Raw genomic sequence first — 22,481 nt, 5'->3', positions numbered from 1 at the left:
ATCTCTTGTTTAATGTTTCAGAATTTATAAGCTATGCTTTGGGTCTGCTTCTGTCCTRGTTTGTGTTGTATTGTATTTTTGGTAGGCAGTAATCAGGCTACTGAGATACCTTGTTTTAGAAGGTAAGTTCTTGCAAGTTAAATCCAATATGAAGGCTGCATTACCTTAGCAGTACTGGTGGGCTGTACTTGTGTTTTGATTGTGAAACAGAAAAAGTAAATGTAACTACTCTTTTTAATAATACAAATATATGTTAAAAGAATGCACTGTGCTGTGTCTGGTGTTACCTTTGAAATTAGTGCATAGTAAAAACTTCTGTCTCCTTCTGCTACACTAAATCACTGCAAGCATGAGTTGTTGCTTAGTAAATATCTGTCAGATTTCTTACATTCAGTATTTTAATTACAGCTTCTTCTCCAGTGCAGCCTCCTTTCTTTGAGTGTCCAATAGGATATTTTCCACCTCCAGTACCACCAATTTCCTTGCCACTACCTCCTCCAATTCCAGTAAGTAACCTTGATAATTCTAATTTTATATCTGATTTCTAATGCCGAAGCCAGGATTGAATTTAGATTTCGGTTTTGATAAAATTCTCTGTTTAGTGATTCCCTGTTAGACTGAGTATCTGTTAGACTTGTGGTTGCTTCTTTAAAATTCTTAATTTCATCTACATTTTAGCTAATCCAGTTGTTGGTTATTGAAGGTTTTCCCTGTTGAATTGAAATTCTCTTCATTGTTAGAGCTGTGCTTTTTCATACAGAAAGCAAGAATTGTCTGAAGCACATAAGGAAAAAGAATGAATTGGAACTGTTAGCATAAGGCAACTTTGCCTCTTATCTCTCGGCCATATATGTAGGTAGATAAGCTTATTCTCTGACTTGYTACCTAGAGGGGGAAAATGCAGCCAAAAAATAAAGCTCATCAGTCCTTCAGACTTTGTGCTTTTTGCCTGTTTTCTGTCTTCTCACCTAAGCATCCGCATGGCAATTGAACGTGTGGGGAGTTTTTCATCACCCATTTTTTTTTAACTCTTTTTTTACAAAAGCAATAGAATGGTACCATTCACTCTCATGACAGGCTCTGAATTTTTGAGTAAGAGAAATTCCAATTTTATTYGCTAAGGCAGATTCATAGAACTGTTTAAAGACTGCTGGTCAACTGTGGCTAGAGTATCTCTGGTTCAGATTCTCATTTGCGTTTAGTTTGTATGTCTCCACTGCTTCCACTGTCCAAATCTAAACTTATTGCTTCCATTAATCTTGGTGAGAAGTTAACTGTTCAGTGGCAGCCTTTGACAGTGATGCAAATGCGGTTTGGATGTTAATTAAACTGACACAGTTTAGCTTACTTTTAAACCATGGAATAATTTAGGTCTCAACCTTTGCTAAGTAATCATAAAGTAGTGGTAGTTTTCACTTTTCAAGTGCTTGTTTTACTGTTTTTTTCTCAGCCTGTACCGTCTCTGAGCCATCTTTACATGGAAGGTATTCCTTGTGTTTCTCTTGAGCCGCCTCCACCTCTTCCCCCTCTTCCCCCTGAGGAGCCTGAACAGCCACCAAAACCTCCATTTGCTGACGAGGAAGAGGAGGAAGAGATGCTCCTAAGAGAAGAATTACTCAAGTCTCTAGCCAACAAACGTGCTTTCAGAGCTGAGGTACTCTATTACAGTTTTTTGAGCATAAATCTCTAGATGTCAGTCTTGACCAAAATTTCAGTGTGACCTGCTAAGTGATGCTTACAGAGGCTTTATGCTGCATTTCTGGAGACTAAATCACATTTTCAAATTCAGAGACACATATGAAATGGTCTCATTTATATTGATGCTTTTAAAAATAGCTATGTATGGTGTGTATTTTTAAGACTATATTTTTATTTTTCAGGAAACATCAAGTAACAGTGGTCCACCTTCCCCTCCTGTCCCAGACAACTTGCAGTCCATGCCAAGAAGCAATCTGTGTGCTGTCAGTATTAATACTGTGTCTCAGCCACGGGTACAAAATACGAAATTTGTTAGAGTACCGAGGCTTCCGCGAGCAGTGATCACAGTAAGGARATACTTGCGCTTCCTACTAATAAGACTGAGTTGAAGCTGAGCTCAGTTCAAGTGAAGAGCAGACTTAGGTTTTCTAGTGATACAACACAGAAGAGTGAAGCTTCATTTAAGCATTTTAGTGACTTTGATAATCCATATGCTCTTCTAGGAAGAATTTGACGCTGAAGCAAAAATTTATAGCTGAAGAGAGCATCAAAATATCCCGATGTGCAGTGAACTAAGAGATTATAAATGTAGTTCGATTTCCTTACCCAGACTAGCATAGATGTTGTTGCCAAAGTAGAGCTAGTCTTGCTCTTCCTCTTGTATTTGGCCAGTTGGTGTCTCCCTTCCTTTTCAGTGGAGTCTGGAGCATCAGTCCCGTTGCTAAACTTAGTTAACATGTTAAATTGGTTAGCAAACTTTTGTGAGGGGAGAAGTACTTTTCCTTCTATGGGGTGTTGAATTTTTTCAATGAATAGTGTGTGTATGTCAGAGTTAGCATGTCTGTGAGTGTGGCTGGAAGAGAGTATTTGTGAGGAGAGGACCAGTGCTGTGCACCAACATAAACTGGAATTTCACCTGCTTATCCTAATGTGGTGAAAAAACAGTGCAGCTGGAGTACATTCAAAAGTAGTAGATACGACCCATACCTTGAGAATTGTCCAGAAAGAGTATCAAAAAGAACTGATTGTGGAAATTTGAATATTTTTAATTTTTAAAAGTTGTGGKTTTTTTGATGGGTTTAGTGCTTTGAAAGACACTTAAAGCTTTGATGAGGTTCTGTTCTGAGATAAAGGGTACCTATATAATTGTAGTTGTCCAGGTCTATGGTGGGAGATCAGAAGAGCAGTCCCAGCAATGTGAAATAAGTAGCTTTTTTGCCAAGCTATAAGTCCAGAGCATTTGAGGTTAATCTAGATTGTCTGCTTTTTCTGCATTATTCTTTGTGCTGGAATTGGCAGTCACCTGATCTTCAGTGAGCTTTTTAAGTTTGTGTTGGCAAAAGGTGATTAATCATGATTTCATCTATTTGTTACATTCTGTTTGTGTGCTGCCAATTAAACCGCCTGAGCAGCTCACTGTAAGATCAGCTAAGTACAGCTGTGGGACAAGAGACATCGCAATGGTGTAGCAGAAAAATCAGGAAGTTTTGGTATCTCAGCCACACCATTTCCAATGCGGATTTGATTGGTTGTTAACCTCTCAGTTATTTAAATTTATTGCACATGATAGATGACAATTTTATTTTCAATTAAAATAATTAATTAGATATAGGAGTTAGATGTTTGAGATTTGTCTGCTATGACCACGGAGCCATAAATATGCTGCAGGTACTTGGGAGTAGGTTGAAAACATTGGAGTACCATTACAGTATCAAGACTAGRTACAGTATTACTGTCTTGTGGAGGTGCGCAAATGCTTATTTTTTTCTTGCAACATGGAATTGGCACGTGTAACAAAAAAAGGGAGTTAACCTTCTTGTTCACTTCTTGTGAGTTTGTCCAGAGTTACATCTGTGTCTCTTTGTCTTCTTACTATAAAACTTTTTATATTGTTGCTGCAGCTTCCAAAACACAAGTCTGTTGTGGTTACATTAAATGACTCAGATGACAGTGAGTCTGATGGAGAGCCTTCTAACTCAACAAGCAGTGTGTTTGGAGGACTAGAATCTATGATAAAAGAAGCAAGGAGGAATGTTGAGGTAAATGTTGTCAGCATTTTAATAGATTTATTTTGTAATGATTTTTTTTCGTGTATGGAATTTAAACTTCAGAATTTGGTCAAGAAATACTGAATTGCATCAGAAGGGGTTAAGTGGGAGTATATTACTCCTGTCTGGACAATTACATTGTAATTTGGATTGCACAAACTAATCAAAATTTTTTGTTGAAGATGGCGTCCTGCAGATAGAGCTTGTAGTGTATTTGTTTGATATTTTGTTGATTTTTTTTTTTTGAATCAAAATCATTGTGCATCATTAAGCAAAAAAATACTGGCTTAAAATATCTTACTAGCCTTAAACAGCTTTAAGTTTGTGCTGAAATTCTTAAAAATACTACTTGGTAGCTGTATTTTAAACTAGTGTGGCTGGTACTGATCTGAGTCCCTTTGTAACAGGCATCAAAAATCAAAGCCCCTCCAAAATCAGAAAAAGAAAATGATCCAATGAGAACTCCAGAGGCTCTGCCRGAAGATAAGAAAATAGAATACAGGCTTTTAAAAGAAGAGATTGCCAGGTACAACTCARTTTAATTGTTGATGTAAAATGTGTTTTATTTGTGGCCTTTTTTAAGTCTACTTTTGTAACTTGAAGGAAAATCTGAATTTGAAAACCTTGCTATCACCTTCAGGTTTTTCCCCCCATACAATTTTTTGCTAAGACAACATAGAGGTCTAAAGAAAATCCTTGGAGTTGAACTGACTCATAAAGACTGATTGCAATTATGGAAAGTACTTTTTCTTTTAACTTGAAATCTTGTCCTGCTGTTCGTTTCAAAGATTTAAAAACTCTTGGGAGTACACATTAAAATGAATGTTGAAGCTACTGAACATCTTTGTTTTTWACATTTCTGTTTCAGTCGTGAGAAACAACGCCTAATTAAGTCTGATCCAGTGAAGAACAGTTCCTCCCCTGCAAATTCTGATGGTGAAGTTGATGGAATTGGGAGAATTGCAGTAGTGACAAAACAAGTCACAGAAGCAGAAGCAAAGCTGAAGAAAAACAGGTACACATTTCACTGTCATAAGTCATACCTTGTTTGCTTAACAGGATGAAAAGAGTAAARTAATACTTTAAAATGTGTAGCATTTAAAATACAGCAAATGATTGATTTCCTTTTATCTTGAATTATTCAGTCTTTAACTCCATTGCTGTGCAAAAGAAATTGTGTTGTAGTGCCAGTGTGGTGTTTGATAACTTTTAAGTATGGTTTGTCACACTGTTTTCAGCAGTGTTTTGTGTTCAGTGATTAGATTATGATATGTGCTGCCTAATAATGCTGAAATGTTAAAAAATGAGTGTTCTTTAAGGATGGTGTATTTCAATGGGTTATGCTTGTTGTTTATATATATATATATATATATATATATATATATATATGTGTATATCTATAAATGAATGAGTGTTTCTGCAGAATAGGTATGCTGTTTGAAGCTTTCCCTGTATGGCTTTTCTCTTGTGGCATGCCTCTTCCATGTTTCTCACCCCAATTTCAGGTTACTGTTGGAAGTATAAGTGTTTTGCATCCTCTTCTCATATTCTTTTGCCACTTGATTATTTCTGTATGGTCTTGTGAACAAAGCGGCTTGTAGTCAGTCATCGACTGAAGGATAGTCTTCCCTCCTCTCTTTATCCACACCCATATACCTAAGTGTTTATCTTGCTTCCTTTGATGCATAGCTTTTTGTACAATTTATCTACTCTAATGCTGTGCCGTAATACTATGACTTGTAATCCATTAATGTGTGTGTGTGCTCTAAGGTGAAACTCGGTTGTTACCTAACAGAAAGAAATAACAATGGTGTTTTGGTCATCATTATATAAAGAGCAGTATAAAAGATAGAGCATTTGCTTACCTTCCCCTGTCCTTGTAACTAGAATATTGTCATATGCGTTACACTTACCTGCTGAACTTGGGATGCTGAAACATGCTGTATGTACTGACAGTATTTACTGTTTTATGGATGCTAGGACTATCTGGAGAGGCTTAATTTGTTTTCTGTTTATAAGTGAGGAGAGCTGCGTTCTTAAATAACTGGGGTTTTGGAGAAGCAACAGTAGCTCTAAGCAACTTATTTTGGAAAAACTTCTTATGTTCCTTTTCTAGAATGCTGTTAATGAAGGATGAATCTGTCTTGAAAAATCTGTTACAACAACAGGCCAAGAAGAGAGAGAATGTTCGAATTGCTGAAAATAAAATTAATAAACTGGCTGAACAGCTWCAAGCAACAGAGAAGATCTTGAATGCTAATAAGGCGTTTCTCAAGAGGCTTCAGGAACATGTAACTTGCACTCTGAAATGTTWCTGTTTCCTAGAGCTGGAAATCTTGAAATGGGATGCCTGATTTTTGGAGGCAGAAGGGTCTATTTGAATTGCTCATAAATTCCTATCTAGTTGTATTATATCTCATTAATTCAATATAATAATATTTTGTTATGTGGTCATGTCTGTAAATTTGCATCTTGCTATATTACTCAGCATTTTGTTTTCTTTCAGATCCATAAAGTTCAACAACGAGTTGCAGTAAAGAAAGCTCTGGCATTAAAATATGGCGAAGAACTTGCTCGAGCAAAAGCAGTAGCAAGCAAGGAAATTGGGAAACGAAAGCTAGAGCAAGATCATCTTGGTGTAAGTCAGCATGCTTTTAAACCAAGCTACTTGGAAGAGAGTATCAATTTTGATTAACAAAATTCAAATGACATTTCGGAAAAACATTTCAGAAACAATATGGGGAAATATTCCTATTGGTTTTGTACAATTTTCAACAAAAAAGGCATTAATGATTTGAGGAGGAAAACTGTTMAAAGCCTACACTTCTATGCTAGGGGGATGCCATTCATAGAATAAATATGATAAATAAGCGGAGCCATCTGCATGTGAAAGAAGGAAGGAAATACTTCATTGTTTGTAGACATCAATGATCTTGTTAAAAGAATCAAGCAAAGTTGCTGCAGAGGGGATGTGATACTGTTTYGAGAAACAAAATGTACAAAAACAAGGCTAAAATATTTTTGTAAATTTAGTGATCCCACTCCCAACATTGCTGTGTGTGTACTTTTTTTATAGCTCATCTTTAAGTGGGGCCAGAACTTCTGTTGAAGTCCTGTTCCTGATGTACGGTAATTTTTGTTGCAAAAGCTGTATATCTGTCAGCTGAATTGTGGCAAACTCTTGTGGTTTTTCTGCTGTGTGTAGAAATCTTCAGGCAGGAGTTTAAAATTCGTTTTTATAGACTCTGAATTAAATATTTTTACCTCCTATCAATAGATCAGTAGATTAAGAAATGAAATAAAGGGAATTTTTTTTTTTCAGCCAAGCAAAATGTTGAAATTGGAGAACTCCCCTGCATCAAGTCCAAAAAAGCCTTCAGCAGAATTGATTGCACTAGAGAAAAAACGAYTGCAGCAACTGGAGTATGAATATGCTCTAAAAATTCAGAAATTGAAGGAGGCCCGCGCACTTCAAACAAAGGAACAATCAAATACTACACCGCATGTAGAAGAGGAATCTGAATTTGCATTACCTCAGCCATCACTTCACGATCTTACACAGGACAAACTGACTTTGGACAGTGAAGAAAATTACTTTGATGATGAAGTTCTGTCTAATTCAAACAGAGAACGAAGGAGATCTTTCAGAGAATCTAACTCTTTTACTAAACCAAATCTTAAACACATGGACACTCCAAAACAAGAAACTATAAACAAACTTTCTAAAAAAGCTTCAGAGGAGCCTGAGCTGTTTCTTGGGTTGAATATTGATGAACTGAAAAAACTTTATGCTAAAGCTGACAGCTTAAAAGAACTGTTAATGAAAAGTACTGCCTTTGTTGTGCCTAAGGAAGATCTGTTGTGTGGTCAGGTAAATGCTGTGCAACGAAACGTGAAACTTGTCTTTACTAGGTGGTATTGCAGTTGCTGGATATCTGTTTTATCTGTTTCCTAGGAAATTTCAGTGGACATGGATTTTTTTACGTCGCAAAGTAAACAGACTGAAGTGAAACCATTTCCATTTGGGCCCTATCGTAGTCCTCTCTTACTATTTAAATCCTACAGGTATGAAGACTATAGCAGCTCTTTGACTTAGGGGTATACGTGTTCTTGTTTAAATGTTCTTCAGTGCTCTCTTTGATACCCAGGCATGTATAGAAAGACAAGTCACACAGAGAAACTTGACTATCCTTAAACCATTGTCTGGTTTAGGGGATCTAATAATTCCATTCATTTTTTCTGGTATGTACAAGTCCCTTAGTTTTGTGCAATATGCTGCTTTTACATTGTAATGCATGTTGTTYGATACAACTAAATTAAAAATGTAGTTCAGCATTTGAAAACAGGGTTTTTATATCCAGTGTGAAGCAATGTGACTCCAAGAAGCATATTTCAATTATKCAGACTTTGAACTTGGCTAGGAATTTAATTTGTCTGGGTTGAAATTGGCTCAATCATCTACTTTTGGATTCCTGCTCAGTGGAAAGAGGCATAACCACACTGATTAGACATCAACATCTGCAAGTGTAATTAATTTAGCACATCTGTCTTTTGACTAAAGAGAATTTTGTTCCTACACATCAAATTTCAGAAGACAAAAGTCTGGAATTTAAACTGGAGAAGTTGTATCCTACCACATGCTTCAGGTTTTTTATTGTTACGCTCTTACGTAGAAGATGGAGAATGCCATCTTCACAGGAATAATTAATTGAACTTGTAGGTTATGACTTCAATTCCTTGAAGAAGCTAGAAATCCCAAAATTGATGGAGTGAAACTTTAACTAAAGATTTAAAACAAGAGTTAGTCTGCTCAACTGAGACTGGTTTTGTTTGTTTATACATTCTAAGGCTGGTRTGGTTTTTTTCCCTCACTGGTTCTTCGAGTTAATCTTTAACAGTTCTCTTTACACTTTTATTTGGTGCTGGTCTTACACTGACTGAACTACTAAAATGCAATGGGTTTTTACTACACTTCTTGTTTTCATATTAATGAAGTTCTACACCTGAAGGAGAACAGAATGCCTGAGCAGATTTGATTGAGACATACCCCCTTTGTTCCATTCCCTCTTGTTTCTACCTTGCTTTTAGCCTGTAGGTTAATGATGCTTTTGGTTAGTAGCAGGGTTTTGAAAGTAATGAGATTTAATACAGAAAGTGTTTTTTTAATTACTTCTTTTAAAAAATGAATGTTTTGCCTTGTGTACTTTATTACAATAATTTGCTGTTTCATTTTAGGTTTAGTCCTTATTTTCGTACCAAGGAAAAGCTGTACCTCAGTTCAATAACGTATAGCAACATGATTGAGCCAAAACAGTGTTTCTGCCGCTTTGATTTAACAGGCACGTGTAATGATGATGACTGCCAGTGGTGAGTTCTTTTTAATTTTCTTGACTTAAACCAAACCTTTCTTCTAGATGTCTGACTGAGTCTGAAATAATCATGCTTTTCTATTCTTTAACATGTCTGGATATGTGGTCCTACACATAAGTCCTAGACAAGTTTATTTTTAGTACCCTATTGCAGATACTTAGTCGGTAAGCCATGAGGAAAGAGGAGGCTCATTAGATTTAAATTTAGGAAAATATTATGGTCTGTTAGAGAATATTTCACCTTTTTCTAGTAATTCAAATAGAACTGGTCTCATATTGCTTCAGCATAACTTCAGCTCATTGTAGAATCTCGCATAGTGGTTGATACTGTTAAACACACTAGAGAGGAAAATGGTATCCCAAATGCATGATTAAGTAAAAAAATAATATTGTAGTAGTGTAGTTCTAGTTTGCTGGGAAAATACTGGCTAAGTTTGTTTTTTAAAAGCCTGGTGTTAAATTGTATTAAAAATAATTTAACAGTGTTGTTTAGTATACTTAAAATGGATGTGAATTGGTTAGAAATCAACTTGTTTGGAAACTTTAACTGCTGGAAAAATAGGGGTGAACTTTAGCTATTCTGAATCAGCTTTTAGCTGTTGTCATCAAATCATTGTTTGAGTCTTTAAAATACAAAGTGATATCTAATTATTATAATTACCTTATTTGAAATATAAAGTTCTAAATACTGTGAGTTTGTGTTATTGTAAAATGAGTGTGTAGACATAYGTAACTTAAAGAGTAAAAATGGAGTGAAATAATGATGACTAGGATTAAGTTGCTTATGTAGGCTTAAGTTTAGAAAAGGCTGAGATACATTTTACCAAATTTCAAAGTAAATGGTAGTTTTTTCTGTGGGTATTTATGCTTCATCCCAGGTATGTACTAAAACTTAATAAATTGTTTCTATGATAAATGTATTAATTGCTAATTTATTTGTTTTAGGCAGCACATGAAAGATTGCACTCTTAGCCGTAAGCAGCTCTTTCAGGATATTCTGTCTTACAATTTAGAACTGATTGGCTGTTCAGAAAAAAGCACTGATGAGGAAATCAGCACTGCCACAGGTTATTAAGAGTCTTTTGTTCCTTTTGTATCTAAAGATTAATTTCTGAAGGGAATAGATTTTGTGAAAAGTTCTGGTTGCAAGGACTTCAAAGTGAAGCAATATATGCAGCTATATGAAGTTTCATTGGTTGTCCAGTTCAGTCCTTTAGTTTTACGGAAAGAAAACAATCACTAATCTGAGGAACATTTCACTCAAAAAAAAAAAAAACCCAATTAAAGTATTACTGGGATTCTAGATAGTAATGAGCATGGAATCTTTACCTCTCTCCTTCCTCAGTTCTTTCTCTGTCTACTGGTCTGATCTGTTTAGGTGGAGCTGTAATTTTATAAGAATGCCTTTTCCATATAGGCAAGTTGCCAAATAGAACTTTTAAAAAAATTTCTTTGTGCTCGTGTGTTAAATCATCATACCTCTTAAAGCAGTCATATTTCATAAATTTAGTGTAGACTGTGTTAAATTGCTGTTAAGTTACTCATCTGTTTTCATCCATATGCTTACCTAAGCTACACATGTTCTTGTTTCAGAAAAATATGTTGAAAAACTTTTTGGTGTAAACCGAGACCGTATGTCAGTGGATCAGATGGCTGTTCTTCTGGTCAGCAATGTCAATGAGAGTCAAAGTCACAGTAAGTAACTTGGTACATTAAATACAATTATGTATAAACTCTTAAAAATTATATAAGCACCTTGATGATTTTGTAAGCCAAGAATATTTTTTCTTACTGTTGCTTAGTTTATTTGTCTCAGTACTGTAAATTGTTTTTATGGCAAATTAAAGGCAACAGTTTGTTTTAAGGCAGTAATATAGTAGTTTTAGAATTCCGTTTGTAGAATTTATTTATATACTTAAGCACAATAAATTTTAAATAAGTAGTATTGAAATTTATACACTTATATTGAACTCACAGAATCTTTTTATCTGATTGAAATGTTTATTAAGAAAAATATTTTACTCTTGAATACAAAAAAGTAAGAGTTTCTACTACTTACAGCACCTCCGCATACAACTTGGAAAGAGAAAAGGAAATGGAGACCAAAGTACTGGAGAAAACCTCTGTTAGATAGTAGCAGCAGTGAAGAGGAACAGTTTGTTGGACCTATTAAATATGGTAATCTGGATSTGCAACATCCCTTAAGAGTACTGAAGGGAAATTCCCACCCACCTCTTTGTAACACTTGATTTTTAAAGTGGTTCTCAAGAAAAACCGTGCATTTAATATTTCTCTTGACTTTATATTTCCTGTGTGCAAACTTTATTTTGCATAAATTTTTGGGTAAAGGTTAACTTAACACTTGTAGTTCTATTAGATTTTTTTCCTTTAATGTGACTGAAAATGAAGGTGAAATTTCTAATTGCTTGTTCTTAAAAGGAGCATAAGGAACTATTTCCCTAGAATGTTTCAACTTGCCCATACACCACTAGGATCAAAAAAAAAAACCTGTTTTCCCTCAGCACCCTCACCTTCTCATTCCCCCTCCCTTCTGAACTTTAAATAGTAAAACATCAGCGTTCAGTTACAGTAAATTTGTAAAGAGTTAGTATTTGGTGTGAGGTCAGGAGTTTAAAAAAGCTRCTGTTAAGCAGCATTTGAGACTTCAAAGCTGCAAGAGTATCAGTAATCTGACAGTGTTTCACATGTGACTCTTGCAAGTAGGAGCCTTAGGATTGTTAGCAAATCCTCAAAAAAGTATTTTTTGAGGCTCAGAATTGAGATAAATTTGTCTTTGTCCAGTGTGTCTACTTCCTATTGCTGCCTAATGAAGTGCCTTAGTCGATGTCTGTTGATCAAGGCAGCCTTGACTGCTGTTTATTTAATTCCTTCACATTTGAAATATACCCCGTTCTCTACAGGCACCACAGTTTGAAGGATGATGAGAATTCTCTTCAGGTCTGATCAATGGCTGTACTTGAAATATAGCAACTTGTCAGTTATAAGTCATTTCTGTTTTGAAATGGAATTTGAATTTTTCTTCTTTTCCTTACTTTTATATTATTTACAGCGCATCCCACAGAACATAAAAAAAGAGTTCCAGTGCTTGATGCTGTGGTGACTCCAGATGATGTCCGGTATTTTACAAGTGAGACTGATGACATTTCCAACTTGGAAGCAAGTGTACAAGAAAATCCCTGTAATGTGCAGCTTTGGATTAAACTTGCATATAAGTACTTGAATCAAAATGAAGGGTATGTCTGCTACATTTTAGACACTGTTAGATTTCCCCATGCTGCTATGATCAAGTTTCCTGTTTSATGTTAAAGAACTTTCTTCAACAGTGCCACAAAGAATTTATTACTTAAAAGCAAGTTTAAAATAGATTAGATGTTATTTCCCACTGTATAGTATAGTGTATGAGTAACAAATTACAGTGGTGGTTTAGCTTTGGATGGGTTCTGATTCAGAATGGAAGTTGATGGAAAGTAGTGTGGGAGARGTAGTTGTTCATGTTTGAAAAGTCCTCAGTGTAAGATTACAGTGGAATGTTGTACTTCCAGCAGTAAAGTGGACCAATGAAGTAAAATAATTCTCCTCTACAGAGTGAATGGTTGGAATAATGTTTGAAATTGCTTTCATCAGCCAACTTTCTTCTAAGAACAATTCCACTAGTTGACTTTATCCCTGGTCCAATTGAGCACTTGGTTTCTTATTTTGTGATTATTTCTTTTTTAACTTTGTCTTAAGTTTCTCTAGCATCTCTTCCTTAAAATTATACTTCAGAATACTGTMTTTCTATTGGCTATCAGATCATTTCAATAGGATTTCTGTCATGATGGTTTCATCCATTATGGTGATTGACTTCAGTTTTAATAGTGAGGTACAGTTAAGCAACTGCAGCAGGGGGCAAGGGCAATGGAGAGGAGCAGCTCTACTTTAAAAGCTATGTTTAAACTGTGGATAATGGAAAATGTAGCAAAAGCTCAGTTTAGCTTATCAGTAGATGCCTGAACAATAGAAGGGGTAGAACTGGAAAGGCCAGTACTCCAAGTATTACCAGCAAGTGGCTTCATGAGAAGAGCATGCCTTCTAAATATAAATGGGAACAATCAAGAAAAGAAGGGMGAAAACCTAGTGGAAGATACGAATCCTTTTCTTAAAGCAGCTGCTTTTCCCATTCCCTCCTTACTACTCTGCAGAACTTTGACTGCTGTGAAAGTAGTGACAGAAGGGATTGGGCAAGCTTCAGACTTAATGCATGGTTAACTGTTACGGTTTTTTTGAGACTTGTGTTTTTCTTCTCATAAATGTCTGTGCAAAATAATTTCTAAAGATGCTTTCAGAATAAATGGGGCCTCAAGCATTCTGTGGTTTTATGAAAGATACATTTATGAATTAAAGCTCAGTTCTGTGGTTTGCAGCATAGTTAGTTATTTCAGCTAATCTTCTATTACTTTGTGGGTATTATGATTCATTGTCTCAAAAAAGAAAATTTCATTTTTTTAATGACTTAGAGACAGAGAACTTGTATGATATGCTGAAATAAAGGCTTTTATTTAATGACTATAGAAAGTAAATTAAATACTTAMCAAAAATATAACTTGGTTTACTGTACCGTTGAAAATTGCTGCTTAAGCCTGTATGATGTAAATGACTTTATATCCTTACAGCTTGAGAACTTTGCTTACAGAAGAATCCCTGCCCTTTTCAATTAATTTGGACTCTCTTATTTGAATTGGCAATCTTCATAAAATACTTACTTCTGTGCACTATAATAATTGTACCTGATAACCTCTGAATGCTGAAGACTCTCTGAAGCTTAGAAACCTTGATAGTGAAGGACAACATGTGTAAAAAAGCAGCCATTTTTGTATTTGATACTGTGTAAGTTGTAATACCAACACAGCTGATGTGAGTGCTTTTTTAAATTTTTAATTTTTACAGCTCGTCATCTGAGTGTTTAGATTCTACTTTAAATGTTTTGGCTCGAGCCCTTGAGAACAACAAAGAAAATCCTGAAATTTGGTGTCATTACCTCAGACTTTTCTCAAAAAGAGGGACCAAGGAGGAGATACAGGAAATGTGTGAAACAGCAGTGGAATATGCTCCCTCATATCAAATCTGGTGGACAGTAAGTAAAAATTTCAATGTATATATTAAACGTTCYTTTAAGTGTGTATTTTCTACTGTATGAAGTCAGTATGTATGACAGGCAAAATGTGAAATAAAATCACTGTAGCTTTTTGAAAACTCAAAAGTTGAAAATTAAGTTCAAGTTCTTGCAGGTTATTCGTAGAAATCATGACTTTTTATAAATTAATAAAAGTTATTTAAAATCAAGACATATTGCTTGTAAAATTTGGCTGTTTGTTCTTGTACATATTAAAAGTGGTATCTTTTTGAGGTTAATGTGAAAATTTGGTGTGAGGGAGGGAAACATGGTTCATAAGACAGCAGARGACATTATTCAAAGTGTGTGATCTCTGTGATTTTTAAACTTTGACCTAGAAGCTTTACTTGTATTGCGATTGTTATTGCTATGATTTATTTCTCTAGTTTTTAAATTTGGAAAATTCCTTTGATGGAAAAGACTATGTATGTGGGAGGATGCTACAGTTCCTAACGGAAGTGACGGGGAGAGGAGAAAATCCWAATCTTGTGTCCTTTCAACTGCTGGAGACTCTTCTCTACAGGGTTCATTTAAGCCTGTTTACAGGAAGACATCAGAATGCTCTTCTACTGCTGCAGGTAACTTCCAAGTTACCATCCCAGGAGTGTCTTCGTAGCTTCACTTTTTTAGTGCCTGTGACTGTGATAGTGTGAATTTTAGAAGAACTGTATCTTCTGTTAGGAGAATTCTTTCAACAAATAGAGGCTTCTGTTTTGAGCTGTAATGCCATTCTAAAATCTGGATGTACCTTTGGGGATTTTGTTGTCTATTTTGTGTARTTAATAGCCTAGAACTACTATGTCTCAAATACTATGTCTCAAAATCCCAGGGAAATGCTTTTTTTTTGGTTTCTAGTAAGCCACAGATCAGTTTTTTGCAGTGAAGGGCCTATGAGTGATGTATTGCCTCAGGTATTCAAAATTCTTACAGAAATTATCAGACGACTAGTTCTTGGGAAAGAAGAACATAGTGGTTATCTAACAGTATTGCCCTGCTCTTGAATCTGGAGGCTATTAATTCAGATATTATTGCTCCTATGAACTTCAAAGACCTTGAGTTATCTCTGGCCGAAACTATGACTGTAGAAATAATAGGTGACTGATAACTGTTGTGTAGATGATAAAAGTGATGGCTCAGGGTGAGAAATGGATGTCATCCTCTCCCAAAGTGGGAGCTCTGTCCTTTCAGTTGCAGGTGGTTTCATTCCTACCAGCAGGTGCCGCCTGTTGCTTGCTTCACCCTGACACTGTCTTCAGTGYTTAAGGCCCTGACGCTTTTGTCCGGCTTCAGTTGAAATGGGAAAGTGCAATGCTGTGATGGCTTTCCCCAAATGTACTGAGAAATTTTAAATCTGAATGAATAAAAAGAACAGAGGGAGAAAAAACTCCGTGTCAATTGTGTTAAATTGACATGGAAATCCAGTGGATATGGGAGAATGACACTGGTTCGTTTCTCTTACCTTTCTGCAAAGCATCAGACTTTTTTTCTAAATTAATCTGAGGTGTTTAGTTGAAAAGAACGTTTTAGCGAGACATTTTTTTTAATCATATTTCAGAGAAAATKTCAAAGTAACTGCTGCTTCAGAGTTAATAGTGTGTATTGAAAAACATGCAAGCTATTTTTTGGAAGTATTTTGTGGCGTGAAAAAGCAAAGTGCTTTTTAAACACCAGTTTTCACCTACTTCAGGATGGGTGTCCTGCTGAATTTTGCATAAATTTGCAAGTATTCAATTCTCTTGAAAATACATTCTTTGATCATAATATGCTTGTCTAGAAAAATATTGGCACATCACTAGTCATGAGGTTCTGTTGTGTTAAGGATTATTTTGTTCTTAGACTTTATTTAATTGCATGCTCTAAGTATTTTATTTGGGATCAGCTAATTTAACTGGACTATTCTACCTTTGCATATGACTAGCAGAAAAATTTGAGACATATCTTTGTTCTCAGTAAGGTTTCCAAAACATTTTTTGAAATGTTATGTCTAGTGGATGGTGGTCCTTTCAGTAAACTTGAATAACTGTAGCTTAGTAGTTTTATAACTAGAATTTAATAAATAAAAACACCAAACCAAACAAACAACCCCAAATGCTAAAAACATAGTAGGATGTGTAGTAAGTTGAATCCAGGTTGGAAATGAGTTGTGTCTAGAGCTACTGTATTAATTCCATGGAACTGGAGGTAATAGAATAAAGGTGGAAAATGGAACACATGTTGGGAGATGCATGTTTTCAAAGTCTCTCTCTTCACTTTTTGCAATAACAATTTCTGCGATTTTTCTGAACCTGTTACTAGAAACTACATGATTTGAACAGGCATGCATTCATAAGCTGAATATTATTCTGATTTACCTAAAGAATCAGTTCCTGTCTTTTCTATGGAAAAGATTTGCRAATATTAAAATTTAATCTTTTTTTCTTTTGTCATTCTTAAATCTTAAAATGTACTGTATTTCTTTTAACATTTACAGAATGCTTTAAAACCAGCAAATGAAAAGATAATATCAGAACACCTTACTGCAAGTGACCGTTGCTTGGCTTGGCTGGCTTACATACATCTTATTGAATTTGGTGTTCTCCCAGTCAAGTTCTATGATCCAGCTAATGTCAGTCCTTCTAGGATTGTGCACAAAGAGCCATTTTTAATACCATGGCAGACAGTTCAAGATGTGAAGACTGATCCTGATACATTGTTAGCTATGTTTGAAGGTAAGAGTAAGGAGGTAAAAGTTTAATACATTMTTCACATGTTGTAAAGCAAGAAGTGTTCTTTAACTTCAGGAATTTCAAGGCAGTGCAATATTACTGCTAACTGTGTTAAGCCATTGAATTAATCCAGTGAATATTTTATTTTGATTTGAACAGAATAGCAAGGAAAATCCATGTTCTTGGGTGTGTAACAAACACACTAAGTTTTTYAATCTGTGGTTCCAAGACACAGATTTATCTTGAGAGAATATGATAGTTCAAAGAAAGAGATCAGGCTTGTAATTGCATGACATGACTAGTTTTCTTGGGCTTATGCAAGCAAAAGGCCAAGCTTTGGTTGTCATTCTCTTACCCTTTCTTCCCTCAGTAGGATGTGTTTATTGGAAGGTTACTTTCCTTGAATAATAGTGTATTTCCTTGAAAGAGGCAGAACAATGCATGTATTTATCTTAACTCACAGTTTAAGYAACTGGAATAAATTTTTTAAAATGTCAAATGAAGGTGGTAGAAGAAACTGACTTTTTAACTTGTGCTGCTGCCAGAGGCAGACTTCATAGTAGCAGATGAATGCTGTTACCTGTAAATGTCAGTGTTTARTGTGTTAGCCAGTTAGCAGTATTGAGTTGCCACTGAGAATATAACACTGCTGCTGATGGTAATACAGTGTTGACATAGTCAGGGATCAATGGAGTAGTCCAGCTGTGTGAGTGGAAGCCATCTAACTATGATAAAGGGGTGTTTGTTCATTGTTGGATAACTTCTTATTGTGCTGAGAGAACAATAATAGCCTATATTAGCTTTCAGCAGCTACACTGGAAATCCTGGAGTGTGATTTTAAATCTAGGGATATGCTTCTATGTGTAATGTTGTTTTAATGTTTCATTGGTTGGATGTTTCCAGTTTTTAAAATGAGTAAGAGTTGAAACTGAAAAGTTTTGTCATTGTACTGTGGTGATAAGTGTAAAGAAGAGCTCTTCCAAAGAAGATATTTATTTCTAATAATTTGCAAAAGCAGTGCTCTCAGAAATATTTTTTCACTCTTACATATTTTCCTTATGTTAAAGGAGACATTTTACTATGTTAAGGCTTCACATAACTTTGACACTGCTTGAGGTGTAAGAGCTTCATTTTTTTATTTTTGTTTTAAAGATGCAGTCAAAACATGTACTGATGAAAGCCTTGAGGCTGACAAAAGAATAGCTGTCTGCTTTCCACTCTACAGAAACATGATAGCTTTGCTGAAACTTCTTGAAAGGTAAGTTGTTTCAAGACATTCTTAACCAGAGTATTTGACTTTTTGTTGTTTTGTTTTGTAAACTTACCTTTACTTTTTTTTAAGGTGGGAGTCTGCTGCAGAACTTTGTAGATCTTTATTGGAGCTCTGCCCTAACAACTGTCAGCTCTTGGAGAGTTTGGCCACCTTGTATTTGCAGATGGAGCAGAGCGACAATGCCCACGGGGTGTGGATTGGAGCTTTTGAGAAGAATCCTCAGAATGCAGAAATTTTTTATCGATTGTGTAAATTTCTTGTTTCACAGGTAATACTCCACTTCAAAACTTATTTGCTGGTCTGCAAGCTTGACAAATTGGAGGTTTCTGTGTTGTTTGAAAAGCTTTTCAGATTGATTCAACTTAATGATAATTTTGTAATGTCTAATACTCTTTTGTATAAATGGGAAAATGTAATTGGCAAAATAAGTGACATGAAAAAAGGTAATCTTAGAAATTACGTAAAATCATAAATTTGTAGTTTGGGTTGTTCTAATTCATTGTTAATATCCTTAAGCAAGAATAACAGAAAGTAAAARTACACTCTGTAATAATTTTTTCAGCTTCTTTCTGCTGCTGACTAACCCATTTAAACGTCATTTTTGAGAGAATGAAGAGAATGTAGCATTGCAGATAGGCATACCACTTGTTAATTATTTTGCTTAAATTATTCTTACCATATTCTTACCATGTTGTCTGATTTTAATTTTTTTATTGTAAAAAAACCAAACCCAAACAACAAAACAGGAAAGGTCAAGCAGTATTCTTCCACTGTTGCAAGATTTYGTGGCAGCTTTCTTTGAGAATACATGCCAACAGCATGGTCCCATGGATCTCTTAAGGTATGTTTAGAATAAGCTTTTCATTTAAATCTTGGAAATATTGGCATTTTCCTGAGTAACATGATTTTTCGTTGAGTAACATGATAAACTATTTTTTAGCATGGCATGTTTTGCAAAACTTCAGTGAATGATGATTTGGTATAAGGTTTGTACTTCTTTTTGCATAGACACTCATTTGTAAAACCATGAGCATCTAAAGATAAAAGAGCAAGCAAATCGAATGGATTTGGGCAATGAAAATCAATAATATATATGCCAAAATTGGTTTTGTTTATTTTTTTTTACCCCTAAAGCTAGGAGCCTCAAATAACATATCTACAATACTCTGTTTAGGCATTTGTAAAAGACCTCAATCAAGAACTTCAGCATGTTATTAATCATCATTTTATTGATGAAAAGATGTGGGTTTATGTACAGCCTGGTTATTTTCCACTTGAATTTTAGCACCTAATTGAAAGACAGAAGTTTTGAAATTTTCAAGTTCTCTATGGTCAAAATAGCTTCCTCTAAAGGGCTTGAAAGCAAAAGCCTTCTGTGCTAAAGTTCATTCAGATGAGCTTTTGAAATGTTTTTATCTATAAGTTAGGTGTTAACATTCATTCTTGCTCATATTCCTTTACATACTTGATGTATTTTGTGAAGGGAGGAGGAAGTCTTTCAAGGGAACATTTAACTTAGTACATAATGAGAGAGTAAGTGTCTTCTGTCTTCTATATTTCTGTGTAACGCTTTTTGTACAGATTGTATCTGAATAGAGTTAAATATGGGAAAAGTTCATGTTTTTTATTTTTTTCATGAAACTGTACTTTGTAACTGAAAGTTACATGTAAATAGCATTCTTCCACATAGAAGGATATTCTTGTTTACTACTCTTTTTTTCTCTTGTAGATACCTCTTGAATTTTCCAATGCCAATTGAATTTACGTCCCCTCTCTATAAAGAACATCTTACAGATGATGTTGTTAACCAGCAAATCCCATATCTATGGCAGATTTACTGGTGAGATTTTCTAAGTAATTTCTGAGAAACAGCTATTTGGTCTGAGTAAATTGCATTTTTAAAATCAGAGTGTTTGGTACTTGCCTAAGGGTGTATCACTTTGGGTTCTCTCTGTAAATGACTGGCCAGTCTTTAGGGAATCTACTGGCCTGCTGCACAATGGAGATAATTTTATGAAACTGAATTGCGTTTCAACTTAAATTTTCCACTTGAGAAATCTTCTAGGAATTCTGACCTATGGGAATGGTAATAGGTGTGTTCATCTCAAAATGAATTTTTGGTTTATTTTACTTTTGGTTTAGGTTGCTGCTCTTAGTAATGTACTTCTTTCTCTTGGCTTTCAGTTGTCTCCCTTTTATTTTACAATAGTTTTACTTTACAAAAGTTTCCATTCTGTTTAGTCCTCATCTCCCCAATCGGTGAGTAATTGTTTCAGCAGTTCATGGAGAAGCTCCACACCAAACTAATGCAGGAGGGTGACCTGTTTTCTCTGCAAGAGGTTGTAAAGAAATATATCTTTGTTATGTGTACACAAGCTTTTTCTTTTTTTCTTCCATCATTCCTGTTGATATCAGCAATGTACAGGATTGCCAGACATCACAGTATTAGCCATCTGTAATTTACACTAGTTACTTAACTGTGGTTACTGAGGTGTTGGCTTAGGCTGGTCAAGAAGTTTACCACCTCATGGTCTGGGTTTATCAGGCTTCTCAAATAGCTGTTTGACTTTTTAGATAAGTAAAAAGGCAAGGAGAGTATTGCTTCACATACTGAGTGAGAACTGCTCAGAACTTCTTCAACACTGTTGGTTATGATTTTTAACTGGTGGACAACTTACAGGTAAAATGTATGGCTTTCAAGAAAATTTAAGGTCTTTAGGGGGCGGTTTTGCGTTGTCTTAGTTATTAATTTTTTTTTTTTTACAAGCTACCTCTTCAGTTCCATTTTGGCTTTGGCACTTAAACAGTAGAAGTATTGTTACTAAGACACTTCAGATCATTATTTAATCATAAGGTACCATGACTTAAGCTCGGATTCTCCTTTATTTTAGTACCTGCTTCTAAGAGATAAAATAAGTGTTCTTGAAATAAGTGCCTCAGTTATTGTCAGAGCTAATAATTAAGTGTTTCTCTGTTTGAGTTTTGCTACAGTAAGTGTCAAGGTACCTGGGCCTATGTATCTGTATTTTCTTTCTCCAGGTATGGAGGACAAAAGACATACAAGTTCWGTTTTACCAACTAAAAATAGATTGAAATCAGCAAAGCCTTAAAACTCTTGTAGCAGTGATTTACTTGGAAAGATGATACTGTGTGTGCACACATGTGTATGTATGCACACAACTGTATACACATAGTATTTTAGAAAGAGTAGCAAACTGATGATTTAGTTCGTAATTCCTGGGGAAAGCAGGAGTAGAATGAGGCACTGATTTTGTGACTCTTGTCAGGAGGGTTCTGTAGCAAGGTCAGCCTTATCTTACTTTATATTTCTGTATTGTCTTCTTAATGAGGTGGTTAGATTTTTCCCCCTCATTACTTACTGAAAGTCTTAYCTTTTTTTCACTGTTACTTTATACTTTGAAATACAGATTTTTCACCATGTCATGATGTAAGACGATGTCTACTACTCCTGTCTTTGATGAGGTCTCTTATGTTGATCCAACTTTGTTTCTTTGAGAAACTGCTGAACATAACTGAAGTGGGTTTTTATCCCTGACACAATCAGTATGTTTCTACCCCAGATCATGGTAATACTTGGTTCAGAATACTGATTTTGTTGCTGGAGACTGATATTATTTCTCAAGTGGTTTTAATCTGACTTTAAAATTTATTGTTCTGGAGCTTTCCAAATAGAAACTCAAGACTTGTCTCCATTCTGTAGCAGTTAGATAATTCCTATTAGAAGGATTAGTAAAGGGTACTTTACGGTAGTAGAAGACAACCTCTAATATTTAATTTGTTTTGAAGGGTTGCTTTTTAAACTTCATGGTTGCTTTATTATTCCTTTTAATCTGCTTTTGAGGCTTACCCATTCTAATAAATTGACTGATAAATTAGTCCATGATACTGCAATCCCTGTTTTTTCTTGCATCTGAGAATGGGAAGTTTTTAATTGTGTCATACTCTTAATGTGTAATTACATGTAGTGTTTATGATGTACAGCAGTTTTTATCTTTTATGTAAACAGTTTATGCCAGTCTCTTCATGCAAGTGTTGGTGAAGCACTGGATGCTTATGAAGCAGCTCTGGGGGCAGTGATGCAGCAGGAAACTGTTCAGAACATTTGGTTGGAGTAAGTTCTTACGGGAAGAAAGTTAATTAATCTCAAATATTAAGTGAAGGCCACCAGAACCATCCTTTTTCTTTTCTTTATTT

The 22,481-nt window shown here is 35.1% G+C and overlaps 1 protein-coding gene across 4 annotated transcripts in view; it reads left to right on the top strand.

Annotated features, from left to right (window-relative positions):
• Window positions 1-22,481, top strand: part of ZFC3H1 (zinc finger C3H1-type containing) — a 37,950-nt gene that overhangs the window by 9,153 nt on the left and 6,316 nt on the right. For 3 of the 4 annotated variants that reach the window (XR_008966099.1, XM_057377801.1, XM_057377792.1), the window contains exons 7-29: window positions 409-506; window positions 1,451-1,654; window positions 1,881-2,045; window positions 3,600-3,737; window positions 4,154-4,272; window positions 4,615-4,761; window positions 5,863-6,037; window positions 6,253-6,384; window positions 7,069-7,617; window positions 7,702-7,811; window positions 8,982-9,113; window positions 10,061-10,182; window positions 10,709-10,810; window positions 11,177-11,293; window positions 12,186-12,369; window positions 14,063-14,249; window positions 14,675-14,866; window positions 16,759-16,996; window positions 18,146-18,251; window positions 18,336-18,534; window positions 19,013-19,107; window positions 19,996-20,106; window positions 22,294-22,398. Coding sequence is in view for 3 of the 4 variants with exons in the window: in XM_057377801.1 (XP_057233784.1) it covers window positions 409-506; window positions 1,451-1,654; window positions 1,881-2,045; window positions 3,600-3,737; window positions 4,154-4,272; window positions 4,615-4,761; window positions 5,863-6,037; window positions 6,253-6,384; window positions 7,069-7,617; window positions 7,702-7,811; window positions 8,982-9,113; window positions 10,061-10,182; window positions 10,709-10,810; window positions 11,177-11,293; window positions 12,186-12,369; window positions 14,063-14,249; window positions 14,675-14,866; window positions 16,759-16,996; window positions 18,146-18,251; window positions 18,336-18,534; window positions 19,013-19,107; window positions 19,996-20,106; window positions 22,294-22,398 (3,727 nt within the window). In the remaining variant the exon portion in view is untranslated. The remainder of the gene's footprint in view (window positions 1-408; window positions 507-1,450; window positions 1,655-1,880; window positions 2,046-3,599; window positions 3,738-4,153; window positions 4,273-4,614; window positions 4,762-5,862; window positions 6,038-6,252; window positions 6,385-7,068; window positions 7,618-7,701; window positions 7,812-8,981; window positions 9,114-10,060; window positions 10,183-10,708; window positions 10,811-11,176; window positions 11,294-12,185; window positions 12,370-14,062; window positions 14,250-14,674; window positions 14,867-16,758; window positions 16,997-18,145; window positions 18,252-18,335; window positions 18,535-19,012; window positions 19,108-19,995; window positions 20,107-22,293; window positions 22,399-22,481) is intronic. The other variant, XM_057377809.1, reaches the window with a different exon arrangement.

This window comes from Malurus melanocephalus, unplaced genomic scaffold (assembly GCF_030028575.1).
Source record: "Malurus melanocephalus ecotype Western Australia unplaced genomic scaffold, MMel_1.1 scaffold_10, whole genome shotgun sequence".
Lineage (NCBI taxonomy): Eukaryota > Metazoa > Chordata > Aves > Passeriformes > Maluridae > Malurus > Malurus melanocephalus.
The sequence above is the reverse complement of the archived record's forward strand: the minus strand, read 5'-3'. Positions and strand labels throughout refer to the sequence as shown.